The sequence below is a fragment of the Ixodes scapularis genome, unplaced genomic scaffold, assembly GCF_016920785.2.
Source record: "Ixodes scapularis isolate PalLabHiFi unplaced genomic scaffold, ASM1692078v2 PGA_scaffold9__187_contigs__length_104089568, whole genome shotgun sequence".
In the NCBI taxonomy this organism is placed as follows: domain Eukaryota; kingdom Metazoa; phylum Arthropoda; class Arachnida; order Ixodida; family Ixodidae; genus Ixodes; species Ixodes scapularis.
In genome coordinates, this window is record NW_024609884.1 from 4,689,035 (window position 1) to 4,711,027 (window position 21,993).

The 21,993-nt window shown below is 47.9% G+C and overlaps 1 protein-coding gene across 3 annotated transcripts in view; it reads left to right on the forward strand.

The window, feature by feature from the left end:
* Positions 1-987: 987 nt before the first annotated feature.
* LOC8025402 (protein disulfide-isomerase TMX3) overlaps positions 988-21,993 on the forward strand; it is a 41,880-nt gene continuing 20,874 nt past the window's right edge. Inside the window, exons 1-6 of one of the 3 annotated variants that reach the window (XM_029991795.3) lie at positions 988-1,141; positions 1,237-1,297; positions 1,517-1,556; positions 1,639-1,802; positions 1,958-2,038; positions 7,764-7,881. In XM_029991795.3, the coding sequence (XP_029847655.1) occupies positions 1,030-1,141; positions 1,237-1,297; positions 1,517-1,556; positions 1,639-1,802; positions 1,958-2,038; positions 7,764-7,881 (576 nt within the window). In that variant the 5' untranslated portion in view covers positions 988-1,029. The remainder of the gene's footprint in view (positions 1,142-1,236; positions 1,298-1,516; positions 1,557-1,638; positions 1,803-1,957; positions 2,039-7,763; positions 7,882-21,993) is intronic. The other 2 variants (XM_029991797.3, XM_029991796.4) reach the window with 2 other exon arrangements.

The following is a 21,993-nucleotide window of genomic DNA, read 5'->3' on the forward strand; positions in this document are numbered from 1 at the left end:
TTAATGAGTATCGTATGTAGAAAGTGTAATTTGCAGGCATTCCACTGGAAACTCACTAGTAGGAGCACGAATACCAGAAGTGAAAAAGGAAAATATAGATCTCACCTAACTTTTAATATATTGAGCTTAGACATTACTTAAAACTGTAATAGTTGAGGAGACAAAATATGTAGTAAAAGTAAGGCTGTAAAGGTCTGACACATATGCGGAGCTCAAGTTCGTCTGCTTCTTTTGCAGGAATTGTGGTGATGTCAGAACGCCGAGCTCTGATTGGCTCTGACTGAAGGATAGTGGGTAGACCTTTTTGGTCCGGAGAAAGGGGGGGGGGGGGGGGGGGGGGGGGGGGCTCGCGTTTCCCACCCCCCTTCCCCCAAAGTCTACGCCCATGGTCTCAGCATCTGCTTTTTCGAGGAGCACACAAAAATCAATCATCGTGAAGAAAAGCTGCAGGGTGACTCACTCGTGTCCTTCCGTGACGAAGCAGAGTATTATTTGACATAAAGTGCGGGTAAAGACAGACGTATGACTTGTTGGAGCTTACTGAACTGAATGTACTTAAAAATAGTTTTCATCACGAAATTAAAGACGTCCAGAGAAATTTGAATAACAATAGAGACTTTAATACACAGACGGTTTGGAAAGAATTTCTCTGAACGAGCTTACTAAACAGAGATCGCCTAAACTCTCGGTTTAGCCAGGTGGTTGGCGACTAAGCGACTGTGAGAAAGTTCTCTCACTCTCTTGAGCGAGGCTTATCATTCGAGTACACACGCTACTCACTTTTCGTAAGTTTTGACTCTGCGAGTATCACACTGCCGCCATCCGAATATTTAATTAACGGTTACATTCTCAGTTGAGCCGATTGAGCCACGATCGCGGACGAGAGCCTGGTTTGAGTTTCGGTTTCGGTATGTTAGTGCTTTGTGTTGCGGCTGCGCGACCCGACCGAGCTCAGTGCTGCCATCTTTCAGCGCTTACGCCAAACGTTCAGTCACCATTTTTAAAGAAAGTGAGGCTGGCAGATCTGAGATGGGCGAAGTCTGTGTCAACGTCCATCTGTACCTTACAATGTTTCAAAGAAGGCGAAACGCTTACGCGATCATTATGTATCACTCGCAGTTGTTGTTTGTTACACTTCTAGGTAAGCACGCGTTCCCGGTACATTGCGGCGTTTCACAAGTTTCAACGCTTTGCTCGCGGTGTACTTAGACGCAGAGCGGCGTGGATTGTTTACAGGTGCGCTGCTTTTCGGGGCGCCGGCCGCTTGCGCTAGCAGAGTTCTCGAGCTGAGTGACAGGCAAGTCCGAATTCGTACTCTATCATAGGAAGGCCTTTCGTGTCTCTCGTCAACGCAAAATAAGCTGAAACTGTTGTGAGCGGATCACCAGGAAAGTGGTTTTTCCAAGCGAGGTTTCCTCCTGGGATCGTGATTCGAATCCGGAAACTTTTTTTGCAAAGAATCCCAATGTGCTGAAAATGATGCTTTTTCTAAATTAAACACGCTTTTCTCCACTAGATTTCTGGAAGTCAGACACGAAGGGGTGTGGTTGGTCAAGGTAGGTAGTGTGCGCATTCCGTCGGAAGTGTTTTTATTTGGGTGTGCAGACTGGTCGGATGAACAGCGACGCTTGCTTGCAGTTCTATGCCCCGTGGTGCGGTCACTGCAAGATGCTTGAACCCATTTGGAGCCAAGTCGCGCAGAACTTGGTGGACACCGATATTCGAGTGGCCCGCGTCGACTGCACTCGGTTCACGTCGGTGGCCACGGAGTTCAGCGTCAGGGGCTTCCCCACCGTGCTCTTGTAAGACCCAGTCTTCTGGCCTTTTTTTTCGTCTGTTTATTTTTGTTTTGAGGAAAAAATTTTTTAGAGGAGTCTTTTTTTTTTTTTTTTTGTCGTACGTGGTTGCATTGCATAGGTGCACACAAATCGATTGCCTTCTTCCGTTTTCTTTTCAGCATTAAGGGCCACAAGACTGTAGAATACAAGGGAGACAGAAACAGGGATGAGATAGTCGATTTTGGCCGCAGAATGGACGGGTAAGCTCAACCACTCTGAGCCACTGTCGAATCGACAGTGGCTGCGCGTAAGCGTACCAGAACCCATATGTTTATTTTTATCCGGTTTCGTTCCTAATTCCGTTTAACGACAAAGGACCTTTCTTCATATGAAGAAAGGGTAAAAGCACAGGCGAGCTGGTGAAGAACTTCCATCGTAAACCGGAGACACGGAAAAATAAAAAAACGGACAAAACAACAACAAGTCTCAAACACAGCTTCTAGTTTATTTGAACACCTCCGCTCTTATATATACACAACAACCCTCCTCTCCAAAGGTCGACACACCTCCTCTCCACTCCATCAACGACATCTCAAACTGAACCAATGACGTTTTTTTATTTTTCCGTGTCTCCGGTTTACGATGGAATTTCTTCATATGTCACTCGGCCTACCCTTTCTGGAAAGAAGAGCTGAAATTTTTTTTAAATTTTGATACATAAACTAATGTGCATATAGTTGGTAATAGAAGAAAGCTTTAAAGGGATACTACAACGAAATTTCGATGCTTATTTCTTGGTCTATTCATGTTCAAGGGAGCATTATCACATCAGACACACCAAGCTCTTGTTGAAAAAGACACGAAAAGGAATTTTAAAACGATTAGCAAAGAGCACCTGGTGGATGTCGCTAGCGCCTCGTTTCTAATGCCCGTCTAAGAACCTTGACGGGTAGTGACGATAACTGTCTCGCCTTCGGCCACGACGAGAGAAGAGTGGAAGGAGGAACTCTCCCCTCTCCAAGACTCTCTTTTGTGTGTCCCAGAAGTTGTTATTGTCCCCCTACAAGATTATAGAAGATTAACCCTTCAGTCAAAATTTGTACAAAGGCAGCTTTGGGGTTACTTGCACTGGCCCGATTGCTGGCGTACTTCGGCTGCTTTCAGAGGATCCAACAAGTCATCGGGCCTATCTAAGGCCGTGTGAATGTCACGTAACCTTGGAGAGCTACAGCCACAGAGCGGTATCACAGCCTATGTCCACAGAGCGGGATTTGCTGGGGTAGCTCGCTGCGTCCGGACGTAAGGTCCCGAGACAGCCAGCGGTGAGCACGTCACATCCGCAGCTATCGTGAAAGTCACGATAGCTGCGGATGTGACGTGCTCACCGCTGGCTGCTCTCTGAGCGTTTGCCAGAGTGGGCCGTTTATAACGAAAGATGCAGCAGGCTCGAAATAGAAATGTGTGATAGTCATTTACGAATATGGTGGATCATATTCAACCTATTTCTGAACACGACGGGTATATTTCAAATTTTGTTGAAGTATCCCTTTAATGTCAAATCTTACCAGAGATCCACAACCTGAATGTAGAAAGTAAGACAATAATCAGGTGAATTTTGATGCCAAATTGAATGTGCGTAAATGAGAAACCGTACGAATGAACAGCTGTGTTTATCTTGAGCAACACTTAAGGAGTATCTATGAGGGATACGTGAGAGCAATAGTAGCCCATTGATAGGGTGACCAGACGTCCCGTTTTGGCCGGGACAGTCCCGTTTTTGAGGTCCGCTTCAGCCGTCCCGTCTTTTTGTCCCAATCAAGAATCGTGTCCCGTTTTCGCAGGAGTGCATAGTTTCGACATTGGCACAAAGCGAGTTGAAGCAAACCGAAACAATGCCTACTCGTTATAAGTATATTTTACAAAAATAGCCGTAGGTACTTTAAAATATTTACCCACAGTAAAATTTGGACTACTGTTCTTGCCCACAAACACTTTTTCTCTCGCGAAGACTCGTGTGTAGACATATTTTTTGACTTACTGAATATAGCACGCATGTAGTATGCTAACGTTTTGAAATAGCAGTTATTGCATTAAATTTTTTTTCCCAATCTCAATTTTTAGTACGCTCCCCCCCCCTCCCCCCCTCCCTGGGCTAGGATGTCCCGTTTTCTACCTTGAGGAATATGGTCTCCCTAACCATTGAGCACAAAACAACTTTTCTAGGCACCCTATATGAGGATACAGTGATGAGGTTTTTTTGCTTGATATTTGAAGGGCAATATGGATATGTATCCAATTCTAGGAGGGCTATTGCCTTTACTGTTGCTGTCCACTTAGCCTATTCCAAGGATATACACATCCTAACATATAGATAGGCTGTATACTTTCCGGTTTTAACTGAAAAACACAGATAAACATCTGCCGGTGTCAAAAATACATGATTGGTTAAAACCGAAAAACAGTTTTTTTTTCTTCATATTTTCAAGGAAGCACTGGTTTTTTTCACTGAAGAAGTTCTGTATACTTCCCCGTTTTAACCGAAAAACACCGATAAACATCTACCGGTGACGGAAATAAAAATTGTTCGCAAAAAAACAACAACAACAAAAAAACACCGGCTTCTAAATATTTTTTCTCTAGCAATGTTTTTTTGTTTTTTTTTCACCGAAAAAGTCCTATGCTAACTTCCGTCAAACACATTATCTGGCCCGGAATCATGCACTTTGCCTGTCCTTCTTTTGTGACCTACATGGTCTTGGACCCTTGGAGGATAGTAGCTTTGTTCCACTGTTCTCTAAGGTCAGCGGTCCTCCTGGGCCACCGACCTTGAAGATCACTATCAGTGGCTGGGGAGGCCAGTCACAACCGGTGCTCTTGTTCTCTTTAGGTGAGAACAGTCTCAATGCCCTTGTCCTATTCAAGTCAGAATAGGAGAACAGTAATCGCCATTGGTTTGGTGCAGGGAATGAAAGGAGAGAAACCTTCCTTTCTCGCCAGGAAAATAACTTAAAAAATAACATTTCAAGTTGCGCATCACACAAACCATATCGAAGTCACCAGGATGGGAAGAAAGCGTAAAGCTCCATATGATTATGCTAAGGTGTTGGACGATTTTGACGTGTGTACCGACCCTTCGTCCGTGGTGTGTAAGCAGTGCCGAATCATGGGCAGCGTAAAAGATGGGAAAGGCGCTAAGAGGATCACGGAGCACGTGTCGATGAAGCGTGACATCCAGCTCAAGAAACCGCTTCTTGATGCATGTAAGTACTTTTTCCTTACAATGTCTTCATTTGATTTAGAGGGAGAAAGCTAAGTTGATGTTTTACTCTGGAGGAGTGCCTATTGTATCTTTGAATGCTTCCATAATTTTAACTTTTTTTTATTATTTTAGTTAGCAATCCTGAGACGTCCAGCCAGAGCTCTATGAAGAGTGCATCACGCGAGTCTCGAGGAAGAAGGATGAGGCCGACGACGTGGCACAGAGATTCTGCAAGGCCCTCTGCAAGGCTGGCGTTCCTCTTAAGACTGACGGACCCCATGGAGACCTCTTTCAAAGTATGTGCCCCGCTGCTCGCACAATGCCGTCTGCGCAGATGATGTACTGCAAGTACTTATGCGACATATTTGCCAAAGAATTGTCTGTACTGCGGGAACTGTGCGAAAATCGTCCGATTCCCCTCACTATCGATGAGACACCTGAGCTCCATGGCCGACCAGCGATTGCTGTACTTATGGCACTGTTTGATTTTGAGCTTCTCTAACGAAGTACCTTTATGGCAGATCTCAAAGTCCTCCAGCAGTGCAACGCCGTCGCTGTTGAGGCAGTTGAGGTGCTTGTACGTTCTCGGGAAGCTTGGCAAGAGTTTTCATGGAATGTGCGTCATTTCCTCAGACTCAGCCTCACACATGCACAAGCTGCACAGAGATATCAAAGTATCCCATGCCGACTTCATGGCACTGCACTTCAAAGACCCATGCCATTTCCTGAACATCACACTCGCCGAGGACATGAAACTGGTTGAGTTCGACGTTGTACAAGACCTTGTCGTCCACTTCTGTGCTCTCCTGAAAAGTTTGCGAGAGCTGCGGCGTAAGTTGAATATTCTTTGTCGCTCTATGAATCTTGAACCGAAGTGTCTGTCCATGGTTAACCCTTCACGGTGATTTTGCTTTTTGAGGCACTCACTGATGTTTTGCATTACTGGCGCCCAATTCTCTCCTTTCTGAAGAGTAATGATGCAGTTGGTCAGAAGTGCAAGAGGCTGAATGCGCTTATCTCAAGTCCAGAGTTCTCGCAAGAATTTCTTATCAAAATTACTTTCATCCACGAAACTTCGAGCTTGCTACTAAACATCCTGAAGGTTCTCGAGTCGGGAAAATCCCTCTTGCACAAGGTGTATTCTCTTCTTGGTGTAAAGCTGGCAACTTTGCTGAAAAGGTGGAATACCCTGCCACTCGAGAGCTATGGCAGTGTTGATGCACTTTTGAAGATGACTGAAAAGGCTCTAAGGTCGGAGCTTGTTGCTTACTTTTCGGCTTACTACCGCGCAGTCCAGAGGGGTGGCTCAGGACTGTTTCACGAAACATTGCTGATGATCTGCAGTTCACGGATGAGTCGTCCTAGTTCCACGTGCAGATAGTTAACCCTTGCGTGCAAATGGAGCTACCGGAGGGATTTGCTCCCTATGAAAGCATCTTCAAGCTTGTTGTGTTGGAATGTAAGGTCAGCGATCTGGAAGTTGAGTTTCTTTGGTACTGCCAGTGTGCCATCAGTGCTGTAGTTGACCCCATGCTCTTTTGGAAGCTACATGCATTGAACTGGCCAGTACTGTCCCAAGCCTGGTTGGACATTTTGGGGCTTCCCGTGTCCAGCCCAAATGTTGAGCGGGCATGCTCGAAGTTGTGCGTCGTCAACAGGAAGGAGCGGGCGGCTGTGACAGACATGGAGCCTTGGAATGTATGCATGCATATACTACAATAATCAAGTGTGAAAGAGATTGTGTAAAAGATAGAAATAAAATTTGAACTGTTTTTCGTCTTCAGTGGTCATTTTATTCACAATTGTTTCCCATGATAATCACTGTTTTTAGCGTCTGCATGAGAGAATTCACCGAAAAGCACTGGTATTCTAGAAATAGATGAACATCCACCGATTTTTGTCATAAATAAACACAGGAAAGTATACACCCTACATATAGACCAGGAAGTGTCCAGCATAAGCTCAGGACAGATACATTGCACTTCAAATTTTGACTCGAAGATTCTTTTTCAAGCATTGGTAAAAATAATTCCAGCCCATTTAATACTGCCCCTCTGCATACAAAGTGAGCACCCAGTTAGTTACAAAGTAACTTGTGTTTTTTTCCTATGATTCAAATCAGATTCTGCAATAATTTTGTTTCGGGTTAAACTGAGCTCCTACACCAAATCTCCAGGAAGTCCGCTCAATCTGCACATCTTTGGTACAAAGTCCCATAATCTCAAAGTCCGAGATTGCTTGAGGGCTCCCTAAAGTGGGCTTCACCTGCATTAAAAATTTCCTTTTCTGGTATTTCAGCTTCTCGGCAATGTTTCTAAAAGTACCAATGAGCAATCTGCACATTGGTGCTCTTAGGCACTACATGCTCATTGGTGCTCATAAGGTTCATCCCCAAAGTTAGCTTCACCTCGGTCGTCAGTCTGGCCCTTTTCCCATATTACAGCTTCTCTGCAGTGTTCCTAAGAGCATCAATGCACAAGTACCAAGTTGTGCACATTGGTGCTACTAGGTGCTACACTTCACACTGAATCTCATTGAACCTGACATGCTGTCAGTGTGAATGGGCTTCCCATTTACAGAAGAGTTCGTACAAGAGACAGTCTGCTTACGGCAATCTTGGCGACTTCCCGTCCGTCCCTTTGTTAGTCTCTTTCATTTTGAGTGAATTACCACCACCTTGCTCATATCAATACTGCTTCCCTTTGCATACTTGCTTTTCCGGCCAGTCCCTCGGTGCATCATCTGACAAGGTGCGAGGACCTGGAGCGCATGCGAGCACGGCACAAGGTTTTCTTCCTCTACTCTGAGGGAGAGAAGGACCGAGATGGGGATGGCTCCCTCAAGGTGAGTTCTCCCAAGATGACTGGCTTCTGCCGGTTGGGGGCTTTCTACGAGTTCCTGATCCTTGAAACATACCCCTCAACATATCATTTTTTTTTGCATCGACTTCGTAGGGCAGGCCTCCTTTGAACCAGTCTTCATTGTTCTGCCCTGTTTGAGTCTCAGCTTCTCTTGACAAAAACTCCGCAAATTTTAGAGCGCAGCTCTTAGGTGCCCGTTTCCATCTTGAGCGGCGTCGCCGTCGGCATAATTGCGCGGTGCATTATGGGACACGTGACGTCACTGATGACGTCATCAGTGACGTCACATGGGGACGTCACTAGCAGAAAAAATTATAAAGTTTCCCCGCTAAATGTAGCAGAAAAAATTCCCCGCTAAATGTAGTGGAAAAAATTTCCCCGCTAAATCTAGTGAAAAAAATTTCCCTGCTAAATCTAGCGGAAAAAATTTCCCCGCTTAATTTAGTGGAAAAAACTTCTTCGCTGAAATTAGGGGAAAAAATTGCCCCGCTAAATTCCCGCCAAATTTACACGCTATGATCTCACCAAAGATGTGCATTTTCTGCGACTTGCGTTGAGCACATAACGATCCACACCCATGTTAGTAGTGGGAGACTTTCTACCTTCTCCCCTCAGTACCCTTCCCTCCTCTGTAAAATAGTTTGTTGTTGGGCGAGTTGGTGAAGGTTTAGATACGTGGTTTTGTGCAAAAAAGATGGACACACGAGAGAGAAACAAACACGGGCGCAAACTTACAACTGTATTGAGGAAACCTTTAGAAAACATACAGATATATCGTCAACTTCAATGCGTCCACGCATGCGTCGTGTCACTATCACACACTCGTCGCAGAAACTTATCAAGGAAGCGTTTCTCAGCATTATACAAACCTATCGAGGTATCGCTCACAGATAGGTCGCCTTTCTTTTTGATAAAGAAGGCTTCCAACAGCTCACATACTTTTTGTCCTTTACTTCCGCCCAAAATTACAGTGTCAAAAAAACGTGGCTCACACTTACAGTTTCTGCAGTGTGCAGGCAAATGTGCCCTTTCATTAGTCTTCAAATTTTGAGCATGCTCCCTGAGACGGTCGTTGGCACACCTTCCCGTTTGCCCCACGTATGTCTTCCCACACTTAAGCGGGATTTCATAGACGACCTCTGTTTCGCAGACAACAGACGGCCTGGCATGCTTTGTGCTGCATCCTCGCTTCTGTCTGCTTTTTCCAGTAATGCGGGGGCAGAGTTGGCCGAGTTTTGTTGGAGCTGTAAACGCAATCGGCACCCCATGTCTGTTCGCAACCTCCTTGAGGTTATGCGAGAGTTTGTGCACGTATGGTACCGCTTCAGGCCTCACATTCCTCAGTGCTGACTGCATCTTTTTTCTAACAGTGTGTCCCTTCACTCTTTGCAGGATGGTTTCTGCCTTACTCCTCAAGACCGAATCAGGGAAGCCCGCTGACAATAGTTGAGCCAATTGGTTGCTATAGCTTGCCTGTATCCTGTGAGCACACGACTTTCTGAGGGCAGACTCAAGGCAAAGCTTAGCAATTCCTCTTTTAACTACCTTTGAATGAGTTGAGTTATACGGCAGGAGTTCCTTTTGAGACCGCGGGGAATACATCCAACAGACGTGTTCTTCCAAGAACAAAAGGTATCAGTCTAAAAACTGAAGGCTGCCCTGGTTGGGCAGCTCATGTGTAAAAGACAAGCCTTTGCCATGGTGTCTGAAAACCTGTAAAACCTCATTCACACCATCAGTGTACGTCAGAGAAGTCTGCTTTCTAAAAACAATAAAAAAATCATCCGCATACAGTCGAACCCGTTTATAACGAACCCGGTTAGAACGAATTATGGTCTATATCGAACACACAAAATTTTAAGATCAATATTCATGAGAAATATACTTTCTATAACGAACAACACATCGGATATATCGAACTGCGAGCGCCCGCTACCGCCCCCGTGGAGACGCGCGGGCTTCCCTGCAATGCACAGAGTGACAGAGGACAAGAGAAAACCAAGAAAAACACGATGACTCTTGAGAAGATGAGTCACAAAACCGACTGCGAACGCCCGCAACCGACCCCCGCGGAAGCGCGCTGGCTTCCCTGCCATGCACGGAGCGACAGAGGACAAGAGAAAACCAAGAAAAACACAATGACCCTTGAGAACATGAGTCGCAACACCGACTGCGAACGCCCGCAACCGGCCCCCGCGGTAGCGCGCTGGCCAATGATAGAGCAAGCGTGCAATGACGTTCTGATGACATCATCCTGCAGCCGTACCAGGCCGGACATGGCTCTCTTGTTCCTAGCGTTTTGCCGAGGAGGCTCGTTGTTCTTTGTGTCCTTCCTGTTCCCGCAAGAGATGGCGACCAAGGTGCGTTCATCGTTACCGTTCTCTACCAAGGTGGAAATAATCCGGCGCGTTGAACGCGGCGAGAAGAAGTCAGAAGTCGCCGCGTCCTTCAAGATCGCCAGAAGCACGCTGAGTACGATACTGAAAAACAAGCCAGCGATCCTGCAAAAGGCCCGAGATCGATCGACCGACCGAATATGTTTCAATATTGAAATTTATTGATAGAAATATAAATACATGTGTTCCATCATGAAAGCTGCCTCGCGATAACACGGCTCTGAGCGCCGGCGTGAGGCTCGCTACGCTCGGCAGCCTTCGTCGCTATTCCGCGCGGTTTCTTTTCATCTCTCTCGCTTTTGCTGTCCTCACGAAATAGCGATATTTGCTACAACGAACTACTTGATATATCGAACTAAAATGCGTGTCCAATGGAGTTTGTTATAAACGGGTTCGACTGTATCTAGAGACTCTACAAACATTACAATCGTTAAGAGCCTGCTCAAGCGTCCAATCAATTGCTGCTAAAAAAATGTTGCATAGTATAGGGGCTACGCACGAACCAATGCATATGCCTTCTGTAAATGAAATTGATTGTCAAAGGAAATAAAATTGCTGTTAAGGTACGCTTCTAGTAAGTTTACAAAATCTTCAACTGAGACTCCTGCCGTGTTCTGGAAAGAAACAGGGCCATTTACTTAATTACGCTCCCAAACGTTTGAAATGCTTGCAGGTTACAGACCCTTTCCTCACAAAGAGATCAGATGAGGTGGCTAATTTCTTTCAGGATAACCAGAGCATAGGGTACGCCTTTTCAGTTGACATTAAAGATTTGTTTTATTCAGTCCCGCACTGTGAATTGTTTAGTGCAGTAAGGGAGCGTATTGACATAAATGGCACTGTTTCTTTCCAGAACACGGCAGGAGTCTCAGTTGAAGATTTTTCAAAATTACTAGAAGCATACCTTAACAGCACTTTTATTTCCTTTGACAATCAACTTTATTTACAGAAGAAAGGCATATGCATTGGTTCGTGCATAGCCCCTATACTATGCAACATTTTTTTTAGCAGCAATTGATTGGACGCTTGAGCAGGCTCTTAATGATTTTAATGTTTGTAGAGTGTTTAGATACGTGGATGATTTTTTAATTGTTTTTAGAAAGCAGACTTCTTTGACGTATACTGATGGTATGAATGAGGTTTTACAAGTTTTTAGACGCCATGGCAAAGGCTTGTCTTTTGCACATGAGCTGCCCAACCAGCGCAGCCTCAGTTTTTAGACTTTAACCTTTTGTCCTTGAAAGAACACGTATGTTGGATGTATTCCCCGTAATCTCGAAAGGAACTCCTGCCGTATGACTCAGCTCATTCAAAGGTAGTTAAAAGAGGAATTGCTAAGCTTTGCCTTGAGTCCGCCCTCAGAAAGTCGTGTGTTCACAGGATACAGGCAAGCTTTAGCAAGCAATTAGCTCAACTATTGTCAGCGAGCTTCTCTGATTCGGTCTTGAGGAGTGTGGCAGAAACCATCCTGCAAAGAGTGAAGGGACACACTGTTAGAAAAAAGATGCAGTCAGAACTGAGGAATGTGAGGCCTGAAGCGGTACCATACGTGCACAAACTCTCGCATAACCTCAAGAAGGTTGCGAACAGACATGGGTCGCCGATTGTGTTTACAGCTCTGACAAAACTCGGCCAACTCTGCCCCGCATTACTGGAAAAAGCAGACAGAAGCGAGGATGCAGCACAAAGCATGCCAGGCCATTTGTTGGCTGCGAAACAGAGGTCGTCTATGAAATCCCGCTTACGTGTGGGAAGACATACATGGGGCAAACGGGGGAAGGTGTGCCAACGACCGTCTCAGGGAGCTTGCTCAAAATTTAAAGACTAATGACGGGGCACATTTGCCTGCACACTGCAAAAATTGTAAGTGTGAGCCACATTTTTCTGACACTGTAATTTTGGGCGGAAGTAAGGGACAAAAAGCATGTGAGCTGTTGGAAGCCTTCTTTATCAAAAAGAAAGGCGACCTATCTGTGAGCGATACCTCGATAAGTTTGTATAATGCTGAGAAACGCTTCCTTGATAAGTTTCTGTGATGAGTGTGTGATAGTGACACGACGCATGCGTGGACGCATTGAAGTTGACGATATATCTATGCTTTCTAAAGGTTTCCTCAATACAGTGTTAAGTTAGCGCCTGTGTTTGTTTCTCTCTCTTGTGTCCGTCTTTTTTGCGCAAAACCATGTACCTTCCCTCCTCCTCCTCCTCAAGAGCTGCACTCTAATTCGGCATTACAGAGGATTGTAATTGTCTAAGTTTTTTTTTCAATTGTTACATTACCCATATTTATATATTGGGGTATATAATAAATACCTAGAACTTGAATTCTGTGCTGCATCTTTCTGTTGTTCTCTAAGGAACTGTGGGATGTGCTCTTAACCCCATAACCCTTGGAACGAAGACGTCTGAACTGCAATCTTAGCTGGTTCTTTCCGTACAGCGCGATCAGTGGCAGTTCTAAGGAGGGTGCGAAGGGAACGGTCCCCCCCCCTCTCCCTTCCAAAACCCCTTTTCTCGTGTTTATTTTTCATTCGCTTGAAGAGTGCGGAAATCCCCTTGTTCACTGGAAGTGACCAGTTGACTTTGACGACGTACACCAGAAAGTCATATCGCGAGCAACAGTTTGTTATTCACCAGTTTTTTGTTAAACAGTGTAGCTGATTAAAATTCATTATTGTATAAATAAAAAGTAATTATTTCTTAGATTTGTTTATTTTTTTATTTTTGAAAAGAAAATCTCCCCCCGCCTAGAACCAATGTCTTGGACCGCTACTGCCCGTGATCGAAAATTTGCGAGCCACATTGCAAAGCCTCCGATTCGTTTCTTGATAAGTTACGACATCTGGTGGTTAGGCTAGACACACTAGTTTCAGTTTCTGTATATTTTTTTTTTTCCAATATATGGCGATTTATTATGATCAAACGGGCAGCCAAGGAAGAGCGCTCCACTTTGCAAACATGGCATCTTCATCAAACGGCACATCTCCTCCGAAGTGTTTGAAGTCTCGCGATTTGAGCACGTCTGCGGTCGATTTCGTTGGTGACACTAGCATGAGTGAGTCATTGGACAGTGAGGTCGGATCATCAGATTTTATTTTCGACAGCGATGATTCGTCAAATCAGCCCAAAACATTGACAGCTGCGTGTTGGTAAGGATTGTTTTGGTTTCGGTTTTTGGTTTTCATGTTCTTCGCTGTGTATCGTTCTATTACGAGCGCCTACGGATGATGAACCGCACGCCAGGATGAGATAGGAACGACTGCCTCGTCGTCGTCTTTTATTCCCGCACCGCGAGGCTATGCTCGTGGTACATCCTCTTTTCTCTGCATTTAAAAAAAAAAGTGCAAAATTAAGATGACACAAAGACGCTAGTCAAAAATAAAAAAAAACAGGGACAAGAGAGAGAAAAAAAGAGAAGAAAGAAAAAAAAAAAACTACGGCATTTGCTGGAACGACTCATCATAACTTAGTCTCCGTGGAGGCTGTCTGCTTCTGCCCGCTCGGCGTGATGAGGGCCCCTGCTGCGTCTGAGGTTGCGGTGCTTCCTGGTCCTCTGTCTCTTCATCTGTACCGTCTGGTCCAGGCGACTGCGGTCCCCCATCGTCTTCCGATTCCGAGTCGTCGTTTTCTTCTGTTGTCCTTGAATCATAATCTTCGTCAACTTTCAGGAGATGTTGCCTGTTGCGACGGAACGTCCTGCCATCTTCCGTGACGACGCTGTACGATCTAGGAGCGACGTAGGACTCGACAGTTGCTTTCGTAGCCCATTTTCCATCGTTTAGGATACGGACGGTGTCTCCTGGCTGCAGCGGCTCTAGATGTCGTCCTTTTTTGAGGTTCTGGGTGTGCTTTTGAACAGGCGGTGCTGGATCCGAAGAGAAGTCTGGAAGCAGGCTTCGAATACCACGACCCATCAAAAGCTCCGATGGCGAGCGACCGCCTTCCAGCGGAGCCGTACGGTAGCTAAGCAAGCCGAGCCAGAAGTCCTCTTTTGTTGATTGTGCTTTTCGGAGTAGCCGCTTCACCACCTGGACGCCTTTCTCCGCGAGGCCATTGGAGCGGGGATACCCAGGGCTTGACACTGTATGAATAAAATCATACCGCGTTGAGAAGTCTTTGAATTCTTTTGCAGAAAACTGTGGCCCTCCGTCTGTGCAAACTTCTAATGGTATTCCATGACGTGCAAATATTTCTGACAGTTTGGAGATCACACCATTAGCAGTTGTGTCACGAAGCTCCTCCACTTCGGGATAATTTGAGTACGCGTCATACACCACTAGGTAATGTTTACGACCAAGTTCGAACAAGTCAGCCCCAACCCGACCCCAAGGATGACCAGGCACCTCACGTGTATGCAGAGGCTCATCCTGGTGTCTGTAGGTGAAAATTTGGCATGTCTCGCATTTTCTGACTAATGCAGTAATATCCGCATTCATACCTGGCCAGTAGACTAAGTTCCTTGCTCTTGATTTACATTTGTTGAGGCCTAGGTGACCCTGGTGTATTCTTGTAAGTATTTCTTTGCGCATTGCTGCTGGTATTACAACTTTGTTTCCTTTCAACAAGACTCCATTGATGACCGAAAGCTCTGTCATAACGGACTTCAGCTCACCCCGAACTGGAGTTCCAGCTTCTAAACTGGCAATTGCCTCCTGCAGGACGGGATCGCCTGCTGTGGCTGCCTGCAGGCTGCCCAGGGTCCGGCTGCCTACCAGTGTTGAAAACACTGCATTTGCATGTATTTCGACGTCGGTCGTGTCGTCTTCTGCTTGGGAACCACCGGAGATTCGGGAGAGTGTGTCCGCGATCACCAGCTTCTTTCCAGGGACAAACTGTAAATCAAATTCGAACTTAAGCAAACGAAGAAATAGTCGTTGCAACCTTGGTGGCAGGTCGCCTAAGTTTTTCTTTTTAAGAGCGATCAAGGGTTGATGGTCAGATTCAACGAATATTTTTCTTCCGAGTATGAATTCTTAAATGTAAACATTTTCGACGGACATCCGTCTGGTTAGGAATGATTAATAAATCTTCAACTTAGAAACTCTAACCAAGCTTTATTAAAAAGCAAAAATCCCGACGTTTCGGAACCAACTCGGTCCCTTGGTCACGGGTGACTGTTTTTGTCCCGCGGAACGGCCTGCCCACGAACCCGAACACCCCCGGGTGTTTTCCGGATTATCCCTCTTAACCCCGAAACGTAGCTGCTGGGAAGGGTCCCCGTCGACCGGTTTATGTTGCCACGTGTGCATTGAATGTGCCACGACTCCAACAGGAGGCGCCTCCGCCAGTTTTTCTCCGTTCCGAGGATGGAGCTGTTGTCAAGGTCGATGGAGTGGTTCGTCTTCTCGACGTGTTCGGCCAGCGCGCTTCCCTCCACATTTTTCTTCGCGATGTCGTAGCGGTGGCGCCGCAGGCGCTCTGGATAGTTTTTCGTTTCCCCAACGTACGACGCGGGGCAGTCACCGCAGGGAATTTTATAAACCAGTCCCTGTGCCCTCTCCCTCGGGGGGCGATCCTTTGGCAGGGGGAGAAGGCCGCCGATGGTCGAGACTGGCCTGTGTGATACCGCTATGCCGTACTGTCGCAGTACTCGGGCGAGAACCTCGCTTGTGCCCTTGATGTAGGGTACACACACGCGGGTGGAGGGAGGGGGGGCGTCTTGGGTTGAAGGGGTGCGTCGAATTTTTTTGATCGTGCTTTTTACAAATCCAGCCGGGTAGCCATTCCTCCGCAGGTCTTGTTTGATCGTTTCGATCTCTTTTCGAAGGGTCTCCTCTGATGTGCAGACCGTGATCGCCCGTCTGACGAGTGCCGAAGCCACGGAAGACTTATGTGTCCTAGGGTGGCTTGAGGAAAAGTCCAGGTATCGGCCTGTGTGTGTCGGCTTCCTATACACACGGAAGTCCAGGTGGCCGGACTTTCTCACTGCACAGACGTCTAGGAAAGGGAGACAGCCATCTGATTCGTGCTCAATCATGAATTGAATCGCTGGCTCGATGGAGTTGAGATGTGTGTGGAGACGGTCGATCTCACTGGTCTTTACAACACTAAAGCAGTCATCAACGTACCGCAGGAAACACACGGGTGCTGGGGAGAAAGTGTCCAGGGCTTTTCTCTCGATCGCCTCCATTACGAGGTTTGCCACAGTCACGGAGACCGCAGCACCCATAGCCGTACCACTGGTTTGTCTGTAGAAGCGGCCAGCAAAAGAAAAATAAGTGCTGGACAGGCAGAATTCCAGTAGACGGCAAATCTCGTCCACCTCAAGGCACGTTCTTTCGGAGAGTTTCGTGTCAGACGAGAGGGCCTCCCGCGTCACAGACACTGCGAGAGGCACAGGCACACTTGTGAAAAGCGACACGACGTCGAAGGAGACAAGGCTCTCGTCGTCCCGCAGTTCGAGGCCCGATGTGAGCTCGATGAAGTGTCCAGAATTTTGGACGTACGTGTCGGTCTTCCCGGTTAAAGGCGACAGCAGTCGGTGGAGATGGTTGGACAACGCACGTAACGGAGACGTGGTGAAATCCACTATGGGTCGGAGGGGGACATCTGGCTTGTGCACCTTCGGCAGGCCATAAAAGGCCGGCGCTGAACCGTTCCGGCAAATGAGACCCAAGTAAAGGCCTCGGGACTCGGGATACCCATCAAAAATCGTAGAGAGCATTTTGTTTAGACTTGCCTGAATCTTGGCAGTCGGGTCCTTTGGCAGAATCATGTATGCGTCGGTGTTGAGAAGCTGAAGCGCCTTCTCATCGTAGTCCGCGCGGTCGAGTAGCACGGTTGCGTTCCCCTTGTCGGCAGGGAGGACGACGATGCTCTTGTCTTCTCTCAAGTTCTGAATGGCTGCTTTCTCTTCCGGCGTGTAATTTAACTGCTCCCGTTGGTGCGCCTTGGACAGCACGCCGATGGCCTTGAGGCGAGCTTCTTCACGGATGCAGGGGTCTAACTCACGCAGGCCATATTCGACAGCAGCTGCCATCGAAGCAATAGGCGGCGTTGTTGTGGAGGGAAGCGCGCTGGCCGAACACGTCGAGAAGACGAACCACTCCATCGACCTTGACAACAGCTCCATCCTCGGAACGGAGAAAAACTGGCGGAGGCGCCTCCTGTTGGAGTCGTGGCACATTCAATGCACACGTGGCAACATAAACCGGTCGACGGGGACCCTTCCCAGCAGCTACGTTTCGGGGTTAAGAGGGATAATCCGGAAAACACCCGGGGGTGTTCGGGTTCGTGGGCAGGCCGTTCCGCGGGACAAAAACAGTCACCCGTGACCAAGGGACCGAGTTGGTTCCGAAACGTCGGGATTTTTGCTTTTTAATAAAGCTTGGTTAGAGTTTCTAAGTTGAAGATTTATTAATCATTCCTAACCAGACGGATGTCCGTCGAAAATGTTTACATTTAAGTCTCTTTGCAATGACTACGGTCCTGTGGTGGTGCGGCTTGCCAAGCGATATGTTCACCTCTACAACTCCATCTCTACCGTCAAAACCCACCTCACGTTCAACAAGACTTGCAAGGAACTGCGGCTAATCCCGAAGAGTCTCCGCCTGAAGCGCCTGGTCCACAGCACCGAGGGTCACAGGATCGTCGAACAGGCCGAACGTCGTCTGCTCGACTCCAGGATTCAAGAATGCCGGGAAACTCTCAGGAAAAAGGACTTGGATCTCTTCTTTTTGCGGAGACAGCTGGAATACCGTGCTCCGGAGCATTTTCCTGCCATCGACGACTTTGCCAGATCTGCTGCCACGTCGGCCGCTGAGAGAAGGAGTTCGGACCACCAGAAGAAGCTCGTATCTCTCCAATTGCGTCCCGCCGTCTCCCAAGAGACCAACAAGAGGTTCGTGAAGAATTTGTCTTCGAGAGTGCTTTCTGAGACCGAGACGCGTGTTCTGGCAAAGGGAAAGAAGTTCAACCTAACCACAACAACGCCGCCTATTGCTTCGATGGCAGCTGCTGTCGAATATGGCCTGCGTGAGTTAGACCCCTGCATCCGTGAAGAAGCTCGCCTCAAGGCCATCGGCGTGCTGTCCAAGGCGCACCAACGGGAGCAGTTAAATTACACGCCGGAAGAGAAAGCAGCCATTCAGAACTTGAGAGAAGACAAGAGCATCGTCGTCCTCCCTGCCGACAAGGGGAACGCAACCGTGCTACTCGACCGCGCGGACTACGATGAGAAGGCGCTTCAGCTTCTCAACACCGACGCATACATGATTCTGCCAAAGGACCCGACTGCCAAGATTCAGGCAAGTCTAAACAAAATGCTCTCTACGATTTTTGATGGGTATCCCGAGTCCCGAGGCCTTTACTTGGGTCTCATTTGCCGGAACGGTTCAGCGCCGGCCTTTTATGGCCTGCCGAAGGTGCACAAGCCAGATGTCCCCCTCCGACCCATAGTGGATTTCACCACGTCTCCGTTACGTGCGTTGTCCAACCATCTCCACCGACTGCTGTCGCCTTTAACCGGGAAGACCGACACGTACGTCCAAAATTCTGGACACTTCATCGAGCTCACATCGGGCCTCGAACTGCGGGACGACGAGAGCCTTGTCTCCTTCGACGTCGTGTCGCTTTTCACAAGTGTGCCTGTGCCTCTCGCAGTGTCTGTGACGCGGGAGGCCCTCTCGTCTGACACGAAACTCTCCGAAAGAACGTGCCTTGAGGTGGACGAGATTTGCCGTCTACTGGAATTCTGCCTGTCCAGCACTTATTTTTCTTTTGCTGGCCGCTTCTACAGACAAACCAGTGGTACGGCTATGGGTGCTGCGGTCTCCGTGACTGTGGCAAACCTCGTAATGGAGGCGATCGAGAGAAAAGCCCTGGACACTTTCTCCCGAGCACCCGTGTGTTTCCTGCGGTACGTTGATGACTGCTTTAGTGTTGTAAAGACCAGTGAGATCGACCGTCTCCACACACATCTCAACTCCATCGAGCCAGCGATTCAATTCACGATTGAGCACGAATCAGATGGCTGTCTCCCTTTCCTAGACGTCTGTGCAGTGAGAAAGTCCGGCCACCTGGACTTCCGTGTGTATAGGAAGCCGACACACACAGGCCGATACCTGGACTTTTCCTCAAGCCACCCTAGGACACATAAGTCTTCCGTGGCTTCGGCACTCGTCAGACGGGCGATCACGGTCTGCACATCAGAGGAGACCCTTCGAAAAGAGATCGAAACGATCAAACAAGACCTGCGGAGGAATGGCTACCCGGCTGGATTTGTAAAAAGCACGATCAAAAAAATTCGACGCACCCCTTCAACCCAAGACGCCCCCCCTCCCTCCACCCGCGTGTGTGTACCCTACATCAAGGGCACAAGCGAGGTTCTCGCCCGAGTACTGCGACAGTACGGCATAGCGGTATCACACAGGCCAGTCTCGACCATCGGCGGCCTTCTCCCCCTGCCAAAGGATCGCCCCCCGAGGGAGAGGGCACAGGGACTGGTTTATAAAATTCCCTGCGGTGACTGCCCCGCGTCGTACGTTGGGGAAACGAAAAACTATCCAGAGCGCCTGCGGCGCCACCGCTACGACATCGCGAAGAAAAATGTGGAGGGAAGCGCGCTGGCCGAACACGTCGAGAAGACGAACCACTCCATCGACCTTGACAACAGCTCCATCCTCGGAACGGAGAAAAACTGGCGGAGGCGCCTCCTGTTGGAGTCGTGGCACATTCAATGCACACGTGGCAACATAAACCGGTCGACGGGGACCCTTCCCAGCAGCTACGTTTCGGGGTTAAGAGGGATAATCCGGAAAACACCCGGGGGTGTTCGGGTTCGTGGGCAGGCCGTTCCGCGGGACAAAAACAGTCACCCGTGACCAAGGGACCGAGTTGGTTCCGAAACGTCGGGATTTTTGCTTTTTAATAAAGCTTGGTTAGAGTTTCTAAGTTGAAGATTTATTGAGTATGAATTCGGTAAATCTTTCGCACCCAAATACAATTCCCAGAGCCTCCTTTTCGATCTGAGCATATCTACGCTCTGTGTCTGTGAGTACTCGTGATGAGTACGCCACCACTTTCCAATCTTTTCCATCATGCTGGAACAAGGCAGCACCGAGAGCAAATGCAGAGGCATCTGTTGAGACTTTGGTGGGTCGAGAGGGATCAAAAATTGCCAGGACCGGTGCCTCAGTGAGCAATTTTCGCAGTTGTTGCCACTCAGTTTCATGAACCTTCTGCCATTCAAAAATAGTGTCTTGTCGAATAAGTTGACGCAACGACTCTGTCTGCGTTGACAGGTTTGGCAAGTACTTTCCAAAGTAGTTAACAGCTCCTAGCAACTGCTGAACCTCTTTCTTACTCGTTGGAGTTGGTAGGGCTGCAACACATTTCACAAGTTCTGGATTTGGCTCAATGCCAGCTGCGCTTATTTTATCTCCTAAGTAGGTGATTTCTGTGACCCCGAAGATGCACTTCTCCAAGTTAAGAGTTAACCCTTCTGTTTGTAGAGCATGAAGCACAGCACGCAATCGTTGGTCATGTTCTTCCCGTGTTTCGCCCCAAATCAGGACATCATCAATATACACCCGCACACCTGGAAGTCCATCCAAAAGGTAACTCATAGTGCGCTGAAACACCTCGGGGGCTGAAGCGATTCCAAAGGGTAGTCTGAGAAACCTGTAGCGACCAAAAGGAGTGCTGAAGGTGCATATTCGAGATGTACTGTCATCCAACGGTATTTGATGGAAACCGCTGTTGGCGTCGAGCCGGCTAAAGTATGCGGCATGTGCCAAGTCTGCTTCAATTTCCTCTCTCCGAGGCAGCTGAAAATGCTCTCGCTTGAGTGCTTTGTTTACGTGACGGGGATCCATGCATAATCTTAAGTTGTTGTTTTTCTTTCGTACTATAACCAAGGGGCTCACCCAGTCGGACGGTTCTGGTGCCTTCGCGATGACACCTGCTGTCTCCATTCGGTCGAGCTCTGCCTTCAGAGGCGCACGTAGCGCGTGCGCCACCCGGCGTGCTGGCTGGATCACCGGTGTGGAGTTGTCGCGAAGAACCATCTTGTAGGCTCTCTTTGTGCAACCGAGACCACGAAAGAGACCGGGGAACTCGCGCTCTACTTGTTGGCGCTGCTGGTTCTCGTGCTCCACAGTGTTGACCCGGTTGACGAGGCCAAAGTGCTCGCATGCTTTCAGGCCCATGATGGCTTGCCTGCCCTTCTTTACTATAAAGAAATCGATGAAACCTTGTTTTCTGCCGACAGATACCGACAGGCGGACTTTTCCCAGATGTTGTATGATGCCACCTCCGTAGCTATGCAGAGTTGCAGTCGTGTGTTGAGGCCGCTGCTTTTGTTTGATCTTCATAAACAATGTTCGAGGGAGCAGATTGGCCTGTGCACCGGTGTCCACTTTAAGCTCTACCTGCTTCCCTTCTATCGTAGTATTCACGGTCCAGTCACGGTTGCCGACCGAATGCACGCTGCTGGTTGACAAAATCTCAAGCACATCAAAATCGCTGCTTGCCTCACTGGTTTCTTCAACGTCATGTACGCCAGACTGCTTAGTCTTGCAACATACTGCAAAATGATTTTTCTTCCTGCATTTTGAGCATGTCTTTCTGTAGGCTGGACATTGCCTTGGCGCGTGAGCTTGGTTGCAGAAGCGACATCTCGACTTGTCTTTCTGCTGCTGCTTGACTGTCTTAACGATTTCCACCTTGGCCGCTGCTTCACTTGACCCTTTAACTGCCGC